Source organism: Rattus rattus, chromosome 4, assembly GCF_011064425.1.
Source record: "Rattus rattus isolate New Zealand chromosome 4, Rrattus_CSIRO_v1, whole genome shotgun sequence".
Lineage (NCBI taxonomy): Eukaryota > Metazoa > Chordata > Mammalia > Rodentia > Muridae > Rattus > Rattus rattus.
Genome location: NC_046157.1, coordinates 166,116,620 through 166,136,157, shown reverse-complemented (window position 1 = coordinate 166,136,157; position 19,538 = coordinate 166,116,620). Strand labels below are relative to the sequence as shown.

General features: G+C 35.9%; 1 protein-coding gene across 1 annotated transcript in view; it reads right to left on the bottom strand.

The window, feature by feature from the left end:
- The window catches only part of St8sia4 (ST8 alpha-N-acetyl-neuraminide alpha-2,8-sialyltransferase 4), an 89,822-nt gene that overhangs the window by 59,671 nt on the left and 10,613 nt on the right, over window positions 1–19,538 (bottom strand). Inside the window, exon 3 of the mRNA XM_032901698.1 lies at window positions 15,975–16,232. Within this exon, the coding sequence (XP_032757589.1) occupies window positions 15,975–16,232 (258 nt within the window). The remainder of the gene's footprint in view (window positions 1–15,974; window positions 16,233–19,538) is intronic.

Here is a 19,538-nt window from a genome sequence, read left to right as displayed (position 1 = left end):
GAGCTATCCATAGTTTTGACTCATGACTTGTTGTTTGTTTGATCATTTATGTAAATCACTAAACATAACGGAATCAGTTGCTACCTTGTACCAGATGGTACATGTATGAATTAATGAGCTCTTAAAATCACATATTTGATGAACAATTAGTGATCATGTTTTATTAATGCAAAAAGATGTCCCATTGATTTGCAAAACTTGGAAAGTGGGGCTTAAACTATGCCCTGGATCAAACACTTTGAACCCCAAACTTATCTCCCAACTTAAAATTGGAAATGGTTTTCTGTACTTAAATAATATATTCTACCTTACAGAAACAAACACAAACAATCAATACAGTATCCACAAGAGGGCTATAGTCCAGGAATGAATACATAAAACTATGGTTCATGAAATCTCAAAAATCCAATACTTAATTAAAAAGCAGTTCTTTGGGCTGGATAGATGGCTCAGCAGTTAAGAACTTTGCTATTCTTGGCAGGAACCCAAGTTCAGTTCCCAGCATCCATCCTAAGTGGCTCACAAGCACTTGTAATTCCAGTCTCAGGAGGACCCAATGCCTCTGATGTCTGGGCGCAGACACATATGTGTATATACCTCTATCACTGTCATGTAGACATATTTAAATAGAAAATAAGTCATAGCAGAAAAGCAGTGCTCAATCTCTTTGTGTGGAAACTCCTATGTAAATGCAGTCCTTCTTACCCTTTATAGCTTTATGTATAGTGTTCATAGTTTAAAATGAACTTTTTCAATTACAGCTAGTATTTTTACATTCTTAAAGATCTGGATTCATATTCAGTGCACACAGGCTAATCTATTTACTTTACAGGTACATGTGTGCACACACACAGACACACACAGACACACACAGACACACACACAGACACACACAGACACACACACAGACACACACACACAAACACACAGACACACACACACACACACACACACACACACACACACACACACACACACACACACACACACACACACATACACACACAGAGAGACACACACAGACACACACAGACACAGAGACACACAGACACACACAGACACACACAGACACAGAGACACAGAGACACACACAGAGACACACACACAGACACACACACAAACAGACACACAAACAGACACACACACACACACACACACACACACACAGAGACACACATGCACACATGCACACTCACATGAGACCATAAAATGTGGAAAACATTCTAATAATCCGAATTTTTCTCAAAAGCATGATTCTCATAAGTCCTCTTCAAGGTAATTACTTTGAATTATCTGACATCTTGCTGACTGTTATTTCATATTTTTACATTTCTAGTAATAGATGAGTCAAGTGGTATTTCACAACTACGTTTTATACTTCCAGGAATTTTAATGGTTGTCAGTAAAGTAGCAGATACAGGAACCAGGTGATACCCCCAAGAAAAGTGCCAGCCAGGGTCTTTTCCCTAAAGTTACCCCGTGTGACGAGGCTGTTCAACTACTTCTCTTTCTTCCGGTAATCCTTGTAGTTACTGGTTTTTCTTTACACCTCTCATATAATTTATGAACTCCCTAGAACCTGATCTCATCACATTGACATCACATCTCTACGAATCATTGAATGCTGGGATTGTTTTTCCCGATCTAAACAGATGTGATCATATCCTGATTTTACATCTTAGGCAGCTGTCAGGCATTCATCAGAAGGAAGGCGACATTTCTGAGCCAACAGAAACAAAAACTGGATTAGGGACTGTAGCAATATGTGTTGTTTCCACAACTTCGCTGACGGGGGAAAAATTGGCTATAAACGGTGGTAACAAGAAGGCAAAATTTCTAAACAATGTAAGCCCACAGGCCTTGTTTCCAAAGATATCCGTGAATCATAGAAACTATAGTCACAGGGTTTAAGAGTCAGAAATGAGTTCAGAAGGCCATTGAGTTCAACTTCCTCATTAGTTGAGTCAAGAAAATGAATCCCAACGTGCATTGTCTCGTTTGTTCACGGTTACACTACGTTTAACTGCTGTGCCAAAGGTAGAATCCAGAGTTCTTTGTTCTCAAATGACTATGCTCTCAACTGTTATTTCCTGCTAGTGGTTGTCCAGCATAGCACAATAGGACAGCTAATTATAAATACTGGCATCTCCTGTGGGCACGTAGGATGATCACGACACAAATGTACTGTGCAATAATCAGAAGTAATGCAAAGGATACGATCTGCTTATTGAATACCCATGCTGAATAATCACTTTATGATATATTTGTACTGCAAGCCTTCATTAGGCTCCTAAACACAGACAGAATAAGCAGACACAATTTATTTTCCTTATAATTATTTGAAAATGTCTGTGGCTTAATCTGAATCCATGTTAAATCAGAGAGGTAATACACAAGTACTTGACTTAAATTGCTGTCTAATTTTGATTAAGATTTAAAACACTTAAAGTCCATGGGTTTCCCGGTCACTTGTTTTTTAACATATTTAAATGTATCTTTTGTTCACAGTAAGAACTTAACAGAAAGACAAGTCTTATGGTTAGAACATATACCACAACAGAAAAAAATCTATTCAACCATATACATATCACCTTGGTGGTTTTAACTTCGGGTTTCATTGATTAAAAATAAAGTTTTATAGTTTCAGTCCACACTCTGTGGAATTACTGCTACCATTGAAAGTATCAGACATAAAAGTAGTATTCTTCCTTCTGTCCATCATGGTGTTACCAATTTTATACATATATATATATATAATATATATATACATATATATATATTAGAAATGTCCTTACTTTCATAGTAAGCACACAGTTAATGTTTCTCAATGTAGAGCAATCCTGACTTATCTTTACCACTTAAAGTTCCAAGCATTTTTAGTCTGTGTTTTAGTCAAAAATACTGTTGGGATTTGATTAGAAAGATGGCTATGTTGTTCTTTGGTCAATATACTATATACAAGGAAGCCCTAAACTTTTGGTTCTGTGAAGAAGTGTACAAGATTGGCCTGTGTGTAATGTAGCTTAAGGCTCATGTAGTACACATTCAAATTCCCCATGAACAACCTATATTTAATATTTGTCATAAAATCGTCTAACCTTTCCTTAGAGTTTCATACTCCTCCTGCCAATTATATTTTTCTTATTTTCTCTCCCCACATCTGTCCCTCTGTCCTTCCCTCATCTTGGTACCTGAGGCTTTTGAACAACCCTCAAATACAAAGCCAAAATTTTCTGAACTCTGCAAGCCATTTGATATCCTCATGATGTTGTAAATGATGCATCACAGTCAAGTGCTACGCTCTGCTAATTTTCCTAGAAATACCTTCAGGCGATATCTAAAAGGTGGTATGGAAGATGTAAGTGTCTATGCTTATGCAAGGATCCAATCCTGAAAACAACCCCTTGCATATATGCAAATATTCTTAAATTTGAGAAAAATCAAATCAATTTGCTATCCCAATACCAATGATTACCGTATGATAATTCATTCTCAGCCTGAATCAATTGTATTTCCTTTGAGTGAATTGAGTTATTGGCTCAAACATCTTCATGACCCCCACATTTTCTCCTATAATTGTATTGATGAATGTCTTCCCAGAGCATGTGCAAAATAAAGGTTAATCTTCTTAGGGCTTTTTGCTCTGTATTTCTAGTCCTGCCACCTTTTATTGGTCTTAAGAGATCTCGTTAATCAACATACTCTTGCATGGACACACACTAAAACCACTCTCCCTGTCCATGGATATTGACAAAGACTGCATCATTCTTCTTGTCGTCCCTTTTTTCTTTATCAGCTGTTCTTCACAATTCAACTCAGACATAGCCCCCTTAAATACACCTGTCCTCTTCCTCTACTTTATCCTTGCTGTGTCCTGTGAGTACTGTTTTACACAACAACTTACATATGACTACTTCATGAGATTCTGCCCTTGCCCTAGATTCTGATCTCTTTGAAAGTAGAGATTCGTTTCTGTCAATAAATCTACTTCGGCACAACTTTTCATGCTTTGGCAGAAAATTATTTAAAAATCCAAAGCTAACATGTACTGAAAATTTTTGTTTGACTTTGGATCAAAACTTTTAAATATAGTATCCATGTATAATAGGTGAATCTGTTAGCTTTAAATAAAAACCAAAACCATATTTTTAAAGCTATGGAAGAACTAGTAAACTGGGCATTTGGTAGTACTTTGTGTCCAAGAAGAAATTTTGTGCCATGGTGAATCATGCTGTCAAGCTCAGTTTTCTTTGTTCTTTTCAACTCTGACCTAAAATTCAAGCTTGCTTCCTCTAGTCACCCTTATTGAAGGGCTCTTTTATAAACCACTTTAATAGTGCTGTCTTTCCATTTATAGATGCTTATTTCTAGCATTCTGATTCTATTCCTTTGTGTTAACAGTAATTACAAATATAATAAAAAAAATTAAACCTAAATTCCAAGGAACTATACAGATTTTTCTTGGGATATTTCAAAAGGTCATGCAAGTAATTAATATCACATAATTTTTCTTCAGCATCTACTTCTAAATTTGCAACTTTTTTTCATGTAATCTTCATCATGAACCAAAAGAAAAGTAACCCCAAGTTCACATGATATCTCTTGGCCCTGGAAAACATTGGTTATTTTATTATTCTTGGTTCGTCTACTTCATAATTTTTTCTCTACATGTGGAACAACAGTCATGTCCAGTGATTTCTTAATTCCTTTTCATACACTGTAACAATTCTTTTCTGCTCAAACAAAATGGAATCTATATAACTAAAATAGTCAAATATGAATAATTTTATGGTTCTTAGAAGACATTATTAACTTGATTTTGGGAAAATTCTATCTATTTACATATCTGAATGTGTTTTCCTGAGATATGAATAATAGTGAATCTTTTACTACATATATTAATTTTTAAAATCACTACTAATATATATGTATGTAATCTTCGTTTTTAGAAATTATTAAGCATGTTTTAAATAATGTTCGTATTCCATTTTCATTACTATTTCTTGTTGAAAATCATTTTCCTTAGGACTGACATAATTACAAAAATTAACCATTTCATACCACTCAGCAATGCACAGTAAACTTCTTTTTGACCAATGTTAAAATGAAAAATGGTTGGTCATAATAAAATTAAATTCTGATTCACACATAAAGCACAAATTTTATAATTAGACTCAGTAGATAAAACCTATTAGATAATTATTTCGAAGCTGTACAGTTCCATTGAGCAAAAAGATTATGAAAATTATATTAGCCAAAAATAACATGTGTGTGTGTGTGTGTGTGTGTGTGTGTGTGTGTGTGTAAAAATTATGTGAGACACCATCATCTCTAAAATGCAAGTTGTTGCTAGAATTTTACATATCCTTGTCATTTTCTGGGGCCACCTCTGGGTTGCACACTTCGCTGTTTCCTATTTGCCATTAAGAGAAGTGTGCACATGCGTGAAAGAATTAAAGACATTCTTTGCAATTACAAGGACATTTTGTTCTGTTTCTCCTACAAAGCATCTATTTTTTCTCTATAAACAGTAGCATGCAGTGAAGGAAGGGCAATAGTGTGATTTGAAATTGTCATACATTATCCACCAGCGGAGAATCAAAACTTGTGGATCATCCCCCTTCTTAGAAAGAAAGATCATCATTACCATGCTTCTTCAGACTACCCTGGACACATATCCCTTAACCATTTAAATCTACACTTACATGTTCTTATTCTATTGATTCATCTCCACTGAAGCATCATTCATGTCTCCCCTCAGATAACATTCTTCATTTCTTCTTCAGTCTCACTCAGATTTGCTTTCCAGGATCAACTTTATACACGTTTGATAAACTTGGCTAAAGTGTCTGCGGTTTATATTGGACAATAAGAATACACATGTAGTCACTGAGCTTCCCTTTGCCCTCGTTGTTGGGCACGGTTCTTGCAGTTTAATTTTATACATGGGGTGGAGAGAGAGCTCAGGGGATAAGAACGCAACTGGATGCTCGTTCAGGAGGCACATGCTTGATTCTCAGCTCTCCTGTGGCCGTTCACAGCACACTGAAACCCAAGTCTGTGGTATCTGAAGCCCTCTTCTGGCCTTCAAGGACACTAAAGGCAGATGGTGCATAGATACAAATGCAGACAAAACACACATAGACCTAAAAGAACTATAATAACTTTGTAAAAATGATATATATCTATATATTACTTTCACATTCATCTTTATACTTGACTTTAGAACTCATCACTCTTTTGGTGAATATTATGGAGGATAATGTACAATACCGAGAACCTCTCTGACTAATTTTGAAGCTCGGTATTGTATAAATTGTATGTGAACAGATTTAGTCCAAGCTAAATTTGATCAGGTTTACTTTTATCCTAGTGATCTATTCGATCCTCTGGTATGATTCAGTGTACCCGTCTTACTACCAAATCCTCAATACCCAGGTCAGAGAAACTAGATCTGATGAGATGTTCCAGCTTGGGAACAGTATGCTGTGAGTCAGTCTCAAGAACCACACGAAAACAGAAATACACACATGCTGACTCAGCAGTCTGGCTCTGGTTCTGAGACTGCACATGGGTAGCAAGCGTCCAGTTGTTCCTGGAGCTCTGAACTACAATTTAAGGTCAAACGTTTTGTTACATCTTCAAGCTGTTTTTGTGTTTGTTTGTTTGTTTTGTTTTGTTTGTAAAGTGAACTCTGCCTGACTGTGCCATTGGGTAGGTATCGTCAGAAAGAGTGTCATGGCACGAGGTGGGGGCAGGGGCTACTAAAGAAAAGTGAGTAAATAAAAAGAAAATGACTTAGGGTCAAGATAAGAAAAGGGTAGATTGGATAAAGAAAGGTAGTAAGGAATAAATTAGCAAAAAGTGGAAATCTATACTCATCACTCAGAACCTACAGAAAGTGTGTGTCAGCATGCAGTTAGCAATTGTTTATGTGTTCACATCAGTTGTTTTTAAATTTAGAAAATTTTAAATCACTTTATGGCTTTATTTATTAAGTTCAATTCACTACTCAAATTATTATTTGAACATATTGTTTGAACAGAAATGTTTAAATGTATTACTTAAATTCAGATCTCTTATTTATTAGGAAATTTTTATGAAAACCCCAAAATAACTTCCATCACTCACTTAATCTTTCGGAATGTAGGAAACACATGGTTGGAAAGTGAAAAGAAGGAATTGAAAGTGAACTATAAATATGTGGCAAAGGTTAATTTCTAACCCTATTTTACATAGAGTAAAATATAAACAATTAGTTTTGCTGTAAACTCTAGATTGACAAAATTGTAAAACATTTATTTACATACATAAAGATTGGGAGGGAGGGTTAAACAGCATTTTTGTTTTGGGAAGGGAAGATAATTTTATAATTCTGTTTCCTGTGACTAGTCAAGTTATAGCATTCTTCATAGAGATAAATAATACCACACTAATCTCAGGCTCTGACATGGAAACTCAAGTCCAGGAAGGCTGAAAACTGATTTGAGTATGAAACACACATCTATAACCCAAACACTTAAGTCCAGGAAGGTGCAGGACCAACAGGTCAAGGATTTCCTCAGCTCCAGAACATGTCTAAGGCCAGCCTAGCTAAACAAAAGCTTGTCTCATGAAGACACAAAATAAAAATGAAAAGACCGGGTACTTTAATCAGTATCATCAAGATTAAACTTGGATCACACCATAGGAGTCATTGTATCTACCTATAATATCTTAAAAATTGGATAATACAAGCTTTGAAACAACTATATATTTTAACCTAATGAGAGGCTTCTGTTGTCATAAACATTTGTGTGGTGCCGAACTTACATTTAGCTGAATTAGATTTGGCTATAAAACACTGAAATCTACATCTGAGTTCATATATAGTGGCTAAAAATATGTTCCACTGCTATACTTTAAGCATAGCAGGAACCACGCTATCTGGATTCTGTTAGTGTACAGCACTTTGAAAAAGCAAATGACTTTCAGTAGTATGAGTAATTCTGTAGCTGAATGTATGTCTGCTGTGTTCTGGTTGGTTTGACCTAGGTCGTTTGATGGCACTCTGTTAATATAGAGCGTTATCATTTGATACCTAAACCATATGCTTAGGGTATCGGAAGGCTGATGATCCAGCTCCTCTTCTAAACTGATCCTGTAGTATCTCATAGACGAGGTAAAATTCTGAGGTTGTATAGCCATATTGAGTAATAGAATCACACCTTATTTCTCTAGAACATTTTATAAGCCTTTCTTTGTTCTTTAAAACAATAGAAAAGAGACACGAGAACACACTTCGATTTGCCATGTGTCTTCAGAGATTATGTTTTGGTGATTACCCCTGACCTTACCCAGTCTCAGTCTCCTGGAAAATGGAACGTGGACTCTCAGTTCTGTAATGAGATCTGCTTTTGACTGAACCACATACCAAGTATTATTTTGTGACTAAGAAGCATTGTGTTATACCTGCTATATTAGTGTTTTTGCTAAAATAAACTAGTGTTTTCCTGTCTAACAGATTCTTCTGAATGGCTACAAGAATAATATAAAATTGATGGGTTCTAGTCAATGTAATTTTAAGAAATGTCAAGAATGTTTTAAAGCAAAATTTTAAACATAATTTCTAGTCACATAAAATTTATTAATACTTTAAATATTAAAAGAAAAATATTTCAATATTTTAAAATCTCGGTGTTAGATATCCCTTATTTCTGTTTGCACAAAGTTCTACTATTGATGTTAGCACTCTAGGTAACCTTACCAAGCCCAATGTTTGTGATGTTTCTTTTATTAGATAATAAAAAAGCTATAAAGGATCAAATTAAGCCTCACTGTACTTGACAGTATTAGAGCCACAAATGCTTCTTGAACAACAGAAGTACTTATCCTCAAGAGGAAAAGAAAACATTAGAGATGAAATCATACTAAGAACTGAATTCTTTTGTATAGGTCACAGTAAGTACCTACAATACAGAACATCATAGACACCAAGCCTAGCTTACAGTAGTTTTAATAAAGTGAGCAGAATCTCTATGAATCTTTCAGGAGTCAGTTTCCGAGAAGTAAAGCTGAAACAATATTTCATCTCACTCTTTCAGTTGCTTTTATCAACAAGGACGGGGGATGTAGATTCAGCACACAACTGGTATATCAGTGTCTGATTCAAATAATTAGTTCTTCCTTCTGCTAAAAATGACAGAATAGATGTTGCCACAGGGCCTTTATTCCTTCATTGGACATCTCTCTCAGAGGAGCTGTCAGGCTGAGATATTTCCAAATTGTAGCAGAGACTGACTTCTTTTTGCCCTAATCAAGATTTCTTTGCTGAAATGTAAGATGTGTTTACTAAGGCATCATGGACCAAGTATCATGAGTTTTGCTCATGAAGGAACATTAATCAGAGTGCACTGAACAGTTTTGTTAGATTTATGGGTTTATATATATTTATTACTTATTTTCTCCTTCCTTTCACTGTAAACATACATGATTATGAAACTTCTAGTATAGGGATAGGTTGAACATTCAGTTGCTCCATAAGAATGAAAGGTTATTGGGTCAAGAACCTCCGGCTAGACTTTTCACAAACTTTAGGGGAGAACTTACAGATATTTTCCTACTAAATGGACATAGTATTAAACAGAATCTTAATGAATTATTGTTGTACCCACAGATTCCTAGATACATACATTTCTCAGCCCTCATCTCAGACACTTCTATGTGTAGTAGTGTGTGATTAAATACGGTAACCCACAACTGGCCAAGGACATGAGAGTAAGAGACTTCAGAAGGCTTGATCCATTAGGGAGCACAGGTAACATACCACCCTACCATCTATCATGGACCATTGTGGATGAAGGAGTTTACTGTAAAATCCAGAGGAGGTGGGTGAGTATGGTGACACTTTATCTTCTGTGTTCAGGAAGGAAGCCATATACATGGATTTATTATGCATGCAGGAGCATGCAAAAGACTTGTGTGAGCTCAAGACAGAAGTAATTCATCTCAGAAAAAAGCTACACTCACAGTCCCATAGCAGTAAGGTTGTGGACATTTGCTAAGTGCTAGGGGAGGCAAAGGCAGTTTTCTCTAAGAGTGTAGTCACTGACATCAGACATGCTTTAGTATAAGGACACACGTCAATATTTGTCTTATATTAGTCCTAAAGAATAAAAAGAGACGCGCAAAGTTGAGTGGGTCTGGGAAGAGATTGGGAGTGCTAGATATGACCAAAACACACAGGAAAACTCTCAAACAACTAATGAAAAATGGCACTCAAAAGAACATCAAAGTCTGTCATTAATTTTTAATTTATTTTTCTACTCTCATGTTTTAATTTTTGTACCTCAAACATCATGTAATGGTTTGATCATGGGTTCCTTTTGTCCAAAATTTATCTGAAATTACCATTAAAGCAATGGATTAATTAATTGTAGAAATCGGTACTGTGAGTTCTGTTTTCAGAAAAATAAAATTATGTGCTCTGATGCATTCTATTGCTTATCAGAAAATTTGTAGAGATATTCAGATTTATAGTCAGTGTCAGCTCACAATAAAGACACTTATACCATTTACTTTCCCCTTTTTACCACTCCGGCAGAAAACTACTTGAAGCAGAATATTACTCTATGCTATACACTATAATGCATAGCTAAGGAAGATGTCAATTGATTTCTTAATACAAATGGAAAGATTTATCTTTAAAACGTGTTATTATTTTTAAAGCCAGGGTCAAGCTAAACCTGATACTTAGGCAAATTCAATCTTAAGAATTCACTAAATTAACTAGTGTCCTATGCAAGCAAAGTAGACATAATTCACCTCTCTCTCAACAAACTTATTACCCACTAGGGATACTTGGAAACAAGTAAAGAAACTGGAACCACAGACTGGCCTATTCAAAGAAACCACTCAACTAACTTTGGACAGCTCAGCAGGTATACAAGGCATCAACATGTGGGCCATTTGTCTGAAACAGTCTAAAAATCCTACCCATTTCAATATAGACAGGGAATTCTTTTATTGAAGAATGAAATTTTCAATAAACTTTAAACAAATAATTTTCTGGACATTTAAGGAAAAGAATGTCACTGTTGTCTAATGACACAACAACAAAGGTCCAGAGGGATTGTGGAGTGCCCCTGAATCATAATATACAGAGAGGACAACAACTTAGCAGCAAGAATTCAGAGAGGTGATTAAGATATTATCAAATGATTGTTCTTGTTCAAGAAACAAATGAGCATTTACTATTCCAAGGATTATGACCAGAATCAGGATATCTAAGAGTAACTATAATGTGTCTGTTAAAAAGAAAAAGAAAGAAATATACTAAGTGAAAGATGGAAATGCAAAATGTAACCAAATTTAAAAGTGTAGAGAAGTTCCTTCTTTTTCATTAAGATTGTCATTATCTCTATCTCTGGCCTGTGTATTTTAAATTCTCATGCCCACATCTCTCACTTATCAAGCACACATCAGTGTCTTTGGGGTGAATTCAATTTACTTTCACGTTCTATGGGAAAATATGATTACATTTGGTCATTTATCTTCTGACATAATTCTTTATTTTCATTTTCCTAGGTATTTCAAATAATATCAAAGCAGAACTAGTGTGGCTACTAGAAGAGCCAGCTTCTTCAGCCACAGGGGCCGACACAAGAGCAGGGCACTAGTTTGAATGAATTCTCATTCTTATTGTGCAGGACACAGCATGACATACCCACTGGCTACTGTCTTTATTCACAAGTGATAACGATTTTTTCTTCTCATCTATTAGTCTTTCTTTTCTTTTCTTCTTATTCAGAATAATAGATTTTAACTGATATGATTGTGGGCAAAACCAGCTGGTATTTCATGGTAAATAATTGCTAATGTCTTCTTTATTGTTTCATTTAATAAATTACTATTTTCCTTCTCCAAGTATTGAGATCAGGTTCCAAATATGTCCCTTCAAATATTCCTTAGAGTATAACAAATGGCTTCCCTGTAAATTCCTAGCACAATAAAGACCAAAAGGAATGAACTGAACTGCTATTAAATTAACTGCCCTCTTCATCCAATGCAGATATTTCCAAAATGAGGACTTTTAAAACTGTTTCTAGAATAGTCGTGTAATTTTTTTTCCCTTTGGGAAATCAGAAAAATCTTAATGTTTTCATAGTATACCCTGAATTGGAGTGCACTGACTTCTATTCTTTAAATTAATAAAAATGTGCACAACAAGAGAGGAAGTCAATAAGACGCTTCTTTTATTTCCTTTTAAAATATGTCTTATTTTCTAAATAATACAAATAAAGCTTTATCATTATTAAATTCCTGCTAAATACTAAGTAAGCCTAACTTGACAAGGAATAGAAATGTTTCTAAAGGACTAGAGTTAAGGGTCTTGACCAACTTAAATACCCAAGGAGCAGTCAATTATTTGTATGTTGAAAGGCTGTTTAAAACCCTTGTTCAATGTTAACTTAATATATAGGTGACTTGTACCTCCCAATAGAATTGCCCCAGTTTTATTATCATCTTTAAAAATTCTGTGACCTTAAGGGAATATTATAACAGAGATGAGAGCAACTTAGAAAAATAAATCAGCTATGAAAAGACTTCAAATATTCACATATATATTAGCCTTTTTTCTGTAGACTAGCTCTAGGCCAAAGAACACTAAATTTATGTAAATTCAACTTTATAAAATTGTTTCATAACTTACATTTTACAAATTTATACTATAATACTGTGAGAAACTATAATACTGTGAGTTTGAAAATGTTTTCATGAGAAGGAAGAGTCAGTCAACAGAATTCTTCATATTTTTTGTGAAAAAGAGCAAGTTGCAATAAAGACAAGAGATACCAGTTCTGTGATCTTTTGCCCTAGAAAGACATCTATGTATATAGAGTTTCTCCCTTATATTCTTAAACCTCCTAACCCAAAACATCCAGGAAATCCAGGACACAATGAGAAGATCAAACCTAAGGATAATAGGTATAGAAGAAAGTGAAGACTCCCAACTTTAAGGGCCAGTAAATATCTTCAACAAAATTATAGAAAACTTCCCTAACCCAAAGAGATGCCCACAAACATACAAGAAGCCTACAGAACTCCAAATAGATTGGACCAGAAAAGAAATTCCTTCCATCACATAATAGTCAAAACACCAAATGCACAAAACAAAGAAAGAATATTAAAAGCAGTAAGAAAAAAGGGTCAAGTAACGTATGAAGGCAGACCTATCAGAATTACACCAGAAGATTGTAAAAGCCAGAAGATCCTGGCCGATGTCCTACAGACCCTAGGAGAACACAAATGCCAGCCCAGGCTACTATATTCAGCAATTAACATAGATGGGGAAACCAAGATATTCCATGACAAAGCCAAATTTGCATAATATCTAGTTGTGAATGAAGGCATAGATTTGCTTGACATGGGGTTTTGTTCGTCAATGGCTTTTATAAAGAGAATTATCAGACCAAGTCATATAGCTTCCTGTAATTTTAGGTTGTGCGTGTGTCTGTAATTGAATTCAATATACATATATATGAACACACACACACACACACACACACACATAGAGAGAGAGAGAGAGAGAGAGAGAGAGAGAAACCCTGTCTTGAAATACAACAACAACAATTAAAACAGCAGCAGCAAAAGAGACTTCAAAAAAATGAATGAATAGAATAAAATGGAAATTAGCGAAAACAAAGATGTATGGATGGACGGATGGATGTACATATACATATTTAAATTTCTTTTAGAGGCAGAGACAAACATACAGAGACAGATTTGAACAGTAGTAGTGTTTCAGATGCTGGAATTAAGGTGGAGCCTATTGTCAGAATAAGGGAGTGAGCATGCAACTAGAGAGACCAGTTAAGGACCAGGTCCTAATTGGTCTTGGGTGTGACAGCAGAGGGATGTGCCTGGCAAAGGAAAGAAGAAAGTACTGGTTGATGTCCACCAGTGGTAGTCCACATTGTGTCTGGGGTCTCGTCTGGCCCTTTCATGAGCTGACTGTGGAGTCTATACCAAATCTTTCAATTTGAATATATCTATTGTTTATAGAAATTGCTGACGTGTTGACAGTGAAACAGCAGACAGTGAAAGCCATGGCCACTTTATGGTAACTGTAATCTTTCCCACTGAGGTCTGCCATGAAAAAGAATTTGAAGCTTTAATAACAATATGTTGGTTTTATTTACAATAATAATAATAATAATAATAATAATAATAATAAAAACATCAGTAAGAATGAGTAGCAAAGCCAGGAAAGAAAGCGACCTCCATGAATTGATATAAAAGTAATCAATACTGATGACAGGCATTTATCACATAGAAAACAGTCTTCTTATCAGCATCCAAAATAGGCTAAATCTGCCAGCTTAGTTACTATGCAATCCATATGCTCAGATTCCCTCAATAAGAGAGGCCTGTTTGGAGCAACTGTCTTCAGGATTAATCACCATTGAAATCTACCTCTTGATATCACCTGCTGACCCCTGTACTGACTTATTTTCGCTGCCCTGTGACCTTACAAGTATGAGAAAGTTTGAAATCCTTATGTATTCTTCACAATGGTATTTCACCAAGAAATTGTGTTTAAAGCTCTCTGTGGTCACTGTCTTCAAGCTGTATATCCATTCTTCACATATTAACTCTACTGTTTCATTCATTCACCATTTTCCCGAAAGATATAAGACATAAGAAAAACTCTACAGGTACTAGAAATGGACATTAAAAATTGCTTCATGTCCTTAGATATGATATGTTACTTACTTCTGTAAGTTAATAAAAGGTTAACCAAACACATGATATGTCAACTACCAAATGAGCATGGTCAGTTATGTGAGAAAACTAAACTTGTTAACATATAATTACAATAGAACAAATAAGGAGTAATAAAGCCAATTTGATCCAGGGGAGTAGATACTAACTCACAGACTTAGCTCCCTTGCAGCTGCGAAGTGATTAATAATGAATAGTAAAGTTTATTTATGTCCGTGACCGCACTACATAGTTATCATCAGTCAACAAATTAAGTTGCGTAAAACTAAATGGTAGGTTATTTCTCAGCCGCAGGCAAAATGAGCCAACTAATGCCCAATTAGATTATAGAGTTAGATTATGGTAAAGGCAAGGTTATTGGGAAGATGCAACAATGGGCAGGGTCAGTTCACTGGCCCTGTAGACCAAGGCCAGGAAAGTTGCCTTCAGGAAAGATGTCAGAGTTAGGGGAAAGAGAAGAGAAAGAGAGAAGGAGAGAGAGAGAGAGAGAGAGAGAGAGAGAGAGAGAGAGAGAGAGGCAGAGACAGAGAGAGACAGAGACAGAGACAGAGACAGACAGAGAGAGGCAGAGACAGAGACAGGCAGAGAGAGGGAGGGAGAGAACAAGAGAGACAGAGAGGGAGGGAGAGAGAAGAGGGGGAGTGGAAGGGGCGAGGAGGAGAAGAGAGGAGAGAGGAAAGAGGAGAAGGGGAGAGAGAAAGAGAGCAAAATGTTGGATTACATAAGGAAGAGCCTCTATGGAAGGGGAACAGAGCCCCTTGGTTGGAAAGTTCAGGTTTGAGGGCCTGGTAAGCCAGGTAGGGACTGAAGGATATTGGTAGGACCTGGAGGCCAGGTCTGCTTTGATATGTAAAACATGCATCTCAGTCCCTAATCAGAGATCTGAAACCAAACATTAAAGATTAAAAGAAGTATGAGGAATTATTGACTGTCTCTGTAAGTACTAATGTAATTAACTTATTCTTGCCCATATCTTTAAAATCTTTTATGAAGTGTGACAAGGTATTCGACTTCTTTCAATGATACAGTAATGGAATTTCTAATCCCAAATTATGAGTTTCTTGGATACCCCACCATAAAGGAGATCCCATATAAACAGTAGCATTCCCAATCAGTCTTAATGCTGATATGAAATCTGAGCACTTCTTACAGTATTCTAGGTAAAATGATGTTGAAGAACACGTAGTCTGAAAGGGCAGCAGGACGCTCACCTTATGACAAAGTTGTGGCTGTCGATCTCTTTTCCACATCCACTATCTAGTAGAATGCCGGAATTTCCAACAACAGCACAGGTCTTAAACCTGCGGTTTTTCATTGGTGAAACTTCAGGCAGGAGGCTATGCAGATCGTGGGAAATATTTAGTGTCCGGCGTCTGTCCAGCACATAGTGTATGACATCACCAGGCTTGAAACTGCTCTTGACCACCGACACGTCACGTTCCGCGTCTAGGAAACGGAGGATGTTCTTCCTGTATTTGAAATGCAAGCAAAGCTTTAGATTAGGGGCCTCGTATCTAAGAACCTGCCTCCTTATTTGCACCACAATGTGTGCTTTACAAACTGGCGACTACTGCTCTTAAATTGTCAGCTGGCACATCAACCAAGTAAACGCTATGGAAAATATATTCGTGTTAAATCCTGTGTGAGGAATTTAGAATTGTTTCATGAATATACATAGTATATACATCTACAGCTAAAGTGAGGAAGTCACTCCATTTTTGAAAGTAAACCTAACAATATTTCACTAGGTAAAATACTGCTCATAGGAACAGCATTGGTACCAATCCTTGCCTAGCATTCTCGGTTTTCTATAGCCATTGTCTTTATTAATAGTGTACAACGAGATGAGTATTAACCTGAATTACTTTGAATTAGACCATTGACAGAAATATTAATTTTTTTATTGCAAATCCTCCCAAAATATGTTTATCCAAATGGTACATTAAAAATGTCTGTAAGTTATCGTTCATGCTTACAAGTCCAAGATGTGGATTCGGTCCGAGAAGACCTGGTCAGACAGCATCCGTTGTATATATGAGAGATAGTTAATGATTCTTAGAGTCCTTTCTCACCGTCTTCTTTGTCTTTAGACATTCACTGTCACTGTTGTTGCTGTTTGGGTTGTTTGTTTGTGTTTGCCTGTGGGCCCCGAATTTAGAATGTTTCCACATTTTTAAACAAGTCTAGTTGTTTGTGTTGTTGGGTTGATTTCTTTAAATTGGAGGCAAATGCTCCTGTGTAGGACGGTATGAGGGAGACGAAATTCGAACTGATCATTGCATTTTATACCCATCTTTTTTAAAATTTAACCCTTCCTGTATCTATTGTGCAGATTAATCATCGGATATAAGATACTAAGCTAATATAATTGTGTGCATATTCTAAATAGATGACAGACTACGAGAAAATTGTCATAGCTGGCTGGAGATCAGGGGAAATGTGGCCTTAGAGAAAATGCACCTGATAATGTTGTTTGTCTTTTAAACGTCGGAAGCTTAATATTGTACACAATAAACTGACTGGTCATGGAAAAGTGGTTTAAAGGTGTTTAACTGTTGCTTTTCTAAGGTGCTAAAATAGGAGAATCGGACATGAAGTCACTGGGTGGTAGGCAGTGAGAAAAGCAATCTGTGTCCTGACAGGCTTGTGATTCACATTGTGAGGTTATGCAATTTGTAGCTATCGTCTCTCCATGCACCCTGCTTGGTAAAAAAGGTGAGTCTGAATTATAGCTGTCCAAAGAAAAGTGATAAATTACCTTCCCAGGTATATTGAGAGATTTAAATGATCCAAAGGGGCACCTGTGATTGAATTATGGAATGGAGGGTTGATTTAGTACAGTTTTAAAACACTATAAAGAAGCCCGTGTTCGTGAGAAATCTTTGGAAGGATTCATTCTTTCATGTTTATAATGAACATCAGGGAAATACACCAGGATCTAGTAGCTTTTGAGAGAATGATATTGACAAAATCTTTGGAGGTTGCCAGAAGAGTCTAAGATTTTTCAATTCCACAGCTAGGAATATACAGCAAGAAGAAGCCATGTGGAAGAAAAAAAAAAGACAAATAAACATGGCAGAGGTTGGAAAGCAAATGTTATTTACCAGGGTGCTCTTAAGTCAAGCTTCCAGCCTCACGGGGAGAAAGTCAGTGCCTGATAGTAGTATGTAGGATAAAAGAGACATCCTTTCCTTTTGTGCTAATATGGTATATGCTCTATGACACTGAATAAGTTCCATTACTAAGAACAAAACATCGCAAGGATGTAGTTATTCTCCACCAATAGTAACATCTACTATCAAGATGGTACCATAGTCTTCCATACTCATTAACTAACTACCGTTTAATTACCTGGGTGGGGGAGGGGAAGTGAGACGAGCTTGACACCTATATCTTAACACAGCTTTCTGTTTGCGCGAATATGACAAGGTTGTCTTGAAGATAAAAAAACAGCAAGGATGTGGTTAGATCATCAAAGAGGGTGACGTTACCGTTCCCCTTTGAACAAAACTGAAATAGGCTGACATAGATGCATTTAGAGATTGGACTCAAAAGCAGTAGCATGTTTGAGAGGAGTAGGTCAGAGCCGCAGGTATTAAAGGAGGTTCTGTAGCTTAGAAATCCAAAAGGGAAACTCCCTTTCACACCATCAGAATGTTACACTTGCTTGCCTGTGAGCTGACAAGAGGGACTTTCCTACAGAGATGTCTTTTTCTAGGTAACAGAAACTTAGAAGCAAAATCATTTCAAAATGTGATGTACAAGTAAGCAGTCCAGTACTTTACACACCCTTAGGGGGAAAGTCTGAGCGCTACTTAGAACGTTAAACAGACTGGTAAAATGAGTAGGCTCACTAACTTCTGGAGAAAATAGTAGTCAAGGAGATAAACAGCTATTAAGTCCATATGCCAATGCTATAAATCCTTCTAATTCCAGGTTATGGGGTTAGTAGCAATTTATTTTTACAAAGCACCATTAAAAAAATAAAGTACCTTTTAAAGCAATGAAAATCCAAATATTATAGACTAATTAAAACTAAAAGTAAAAAAGCATTTAAATAATTTTTAAAACATTTTTTAATGTAGAATGGGCGGTTTTAAATTGGGAACTGAAAAGAAAGAGACTTTGGAGTATTTTAAATGATTTTTGAATGTTTTGATCCTTATGCTTAAAAAAAACATTTTATTCTCAGTTTAGGGCTGAAATTTACGCATGAAAATTTATTGAAAGTAAGGTTGTTGATGGGGAAGGTGATGATAATTATTATGAATGAACAATACTGTGACTTTAGAAGCACAAGCACTTTTGAAACCAGCAAGGAATGGTTAGATTCTTCTCACTTTAGAAGGCTATAATAATTTTATTATCTTATGTATGCAATGGAACATAAGAAATTCTATGAATCTCCTGAACAGTCATCACTTAATCGATAAAAGTATGGAGGGAGAAAAATGTTACATAAATGTAATTATCTAAATGCCACAGGAAAACACTCTTCTTCTTAGAGTAAATTGAAAAACTTTTAGGTTTCATCAGAAAGACGTGAATGGTTTACTTTAAAACACAGTAAGAATTTAACATTGTTTCACAGCAGAGTCAGCAAAATTGCTTGGGAAATAAAGCAAATCCCAGCTTAAACTTCCGAGCTCACAGAGTCAAAGTTCACCAAAAGTGTATTTAGTATTTAAGCTGTAACTTTCCAAGCTTTCTCAATATGTGGCCAAGCCACTAACAGATATTTAAAGTCAGCGTTTGTGTCTGATACTAAAAATAAA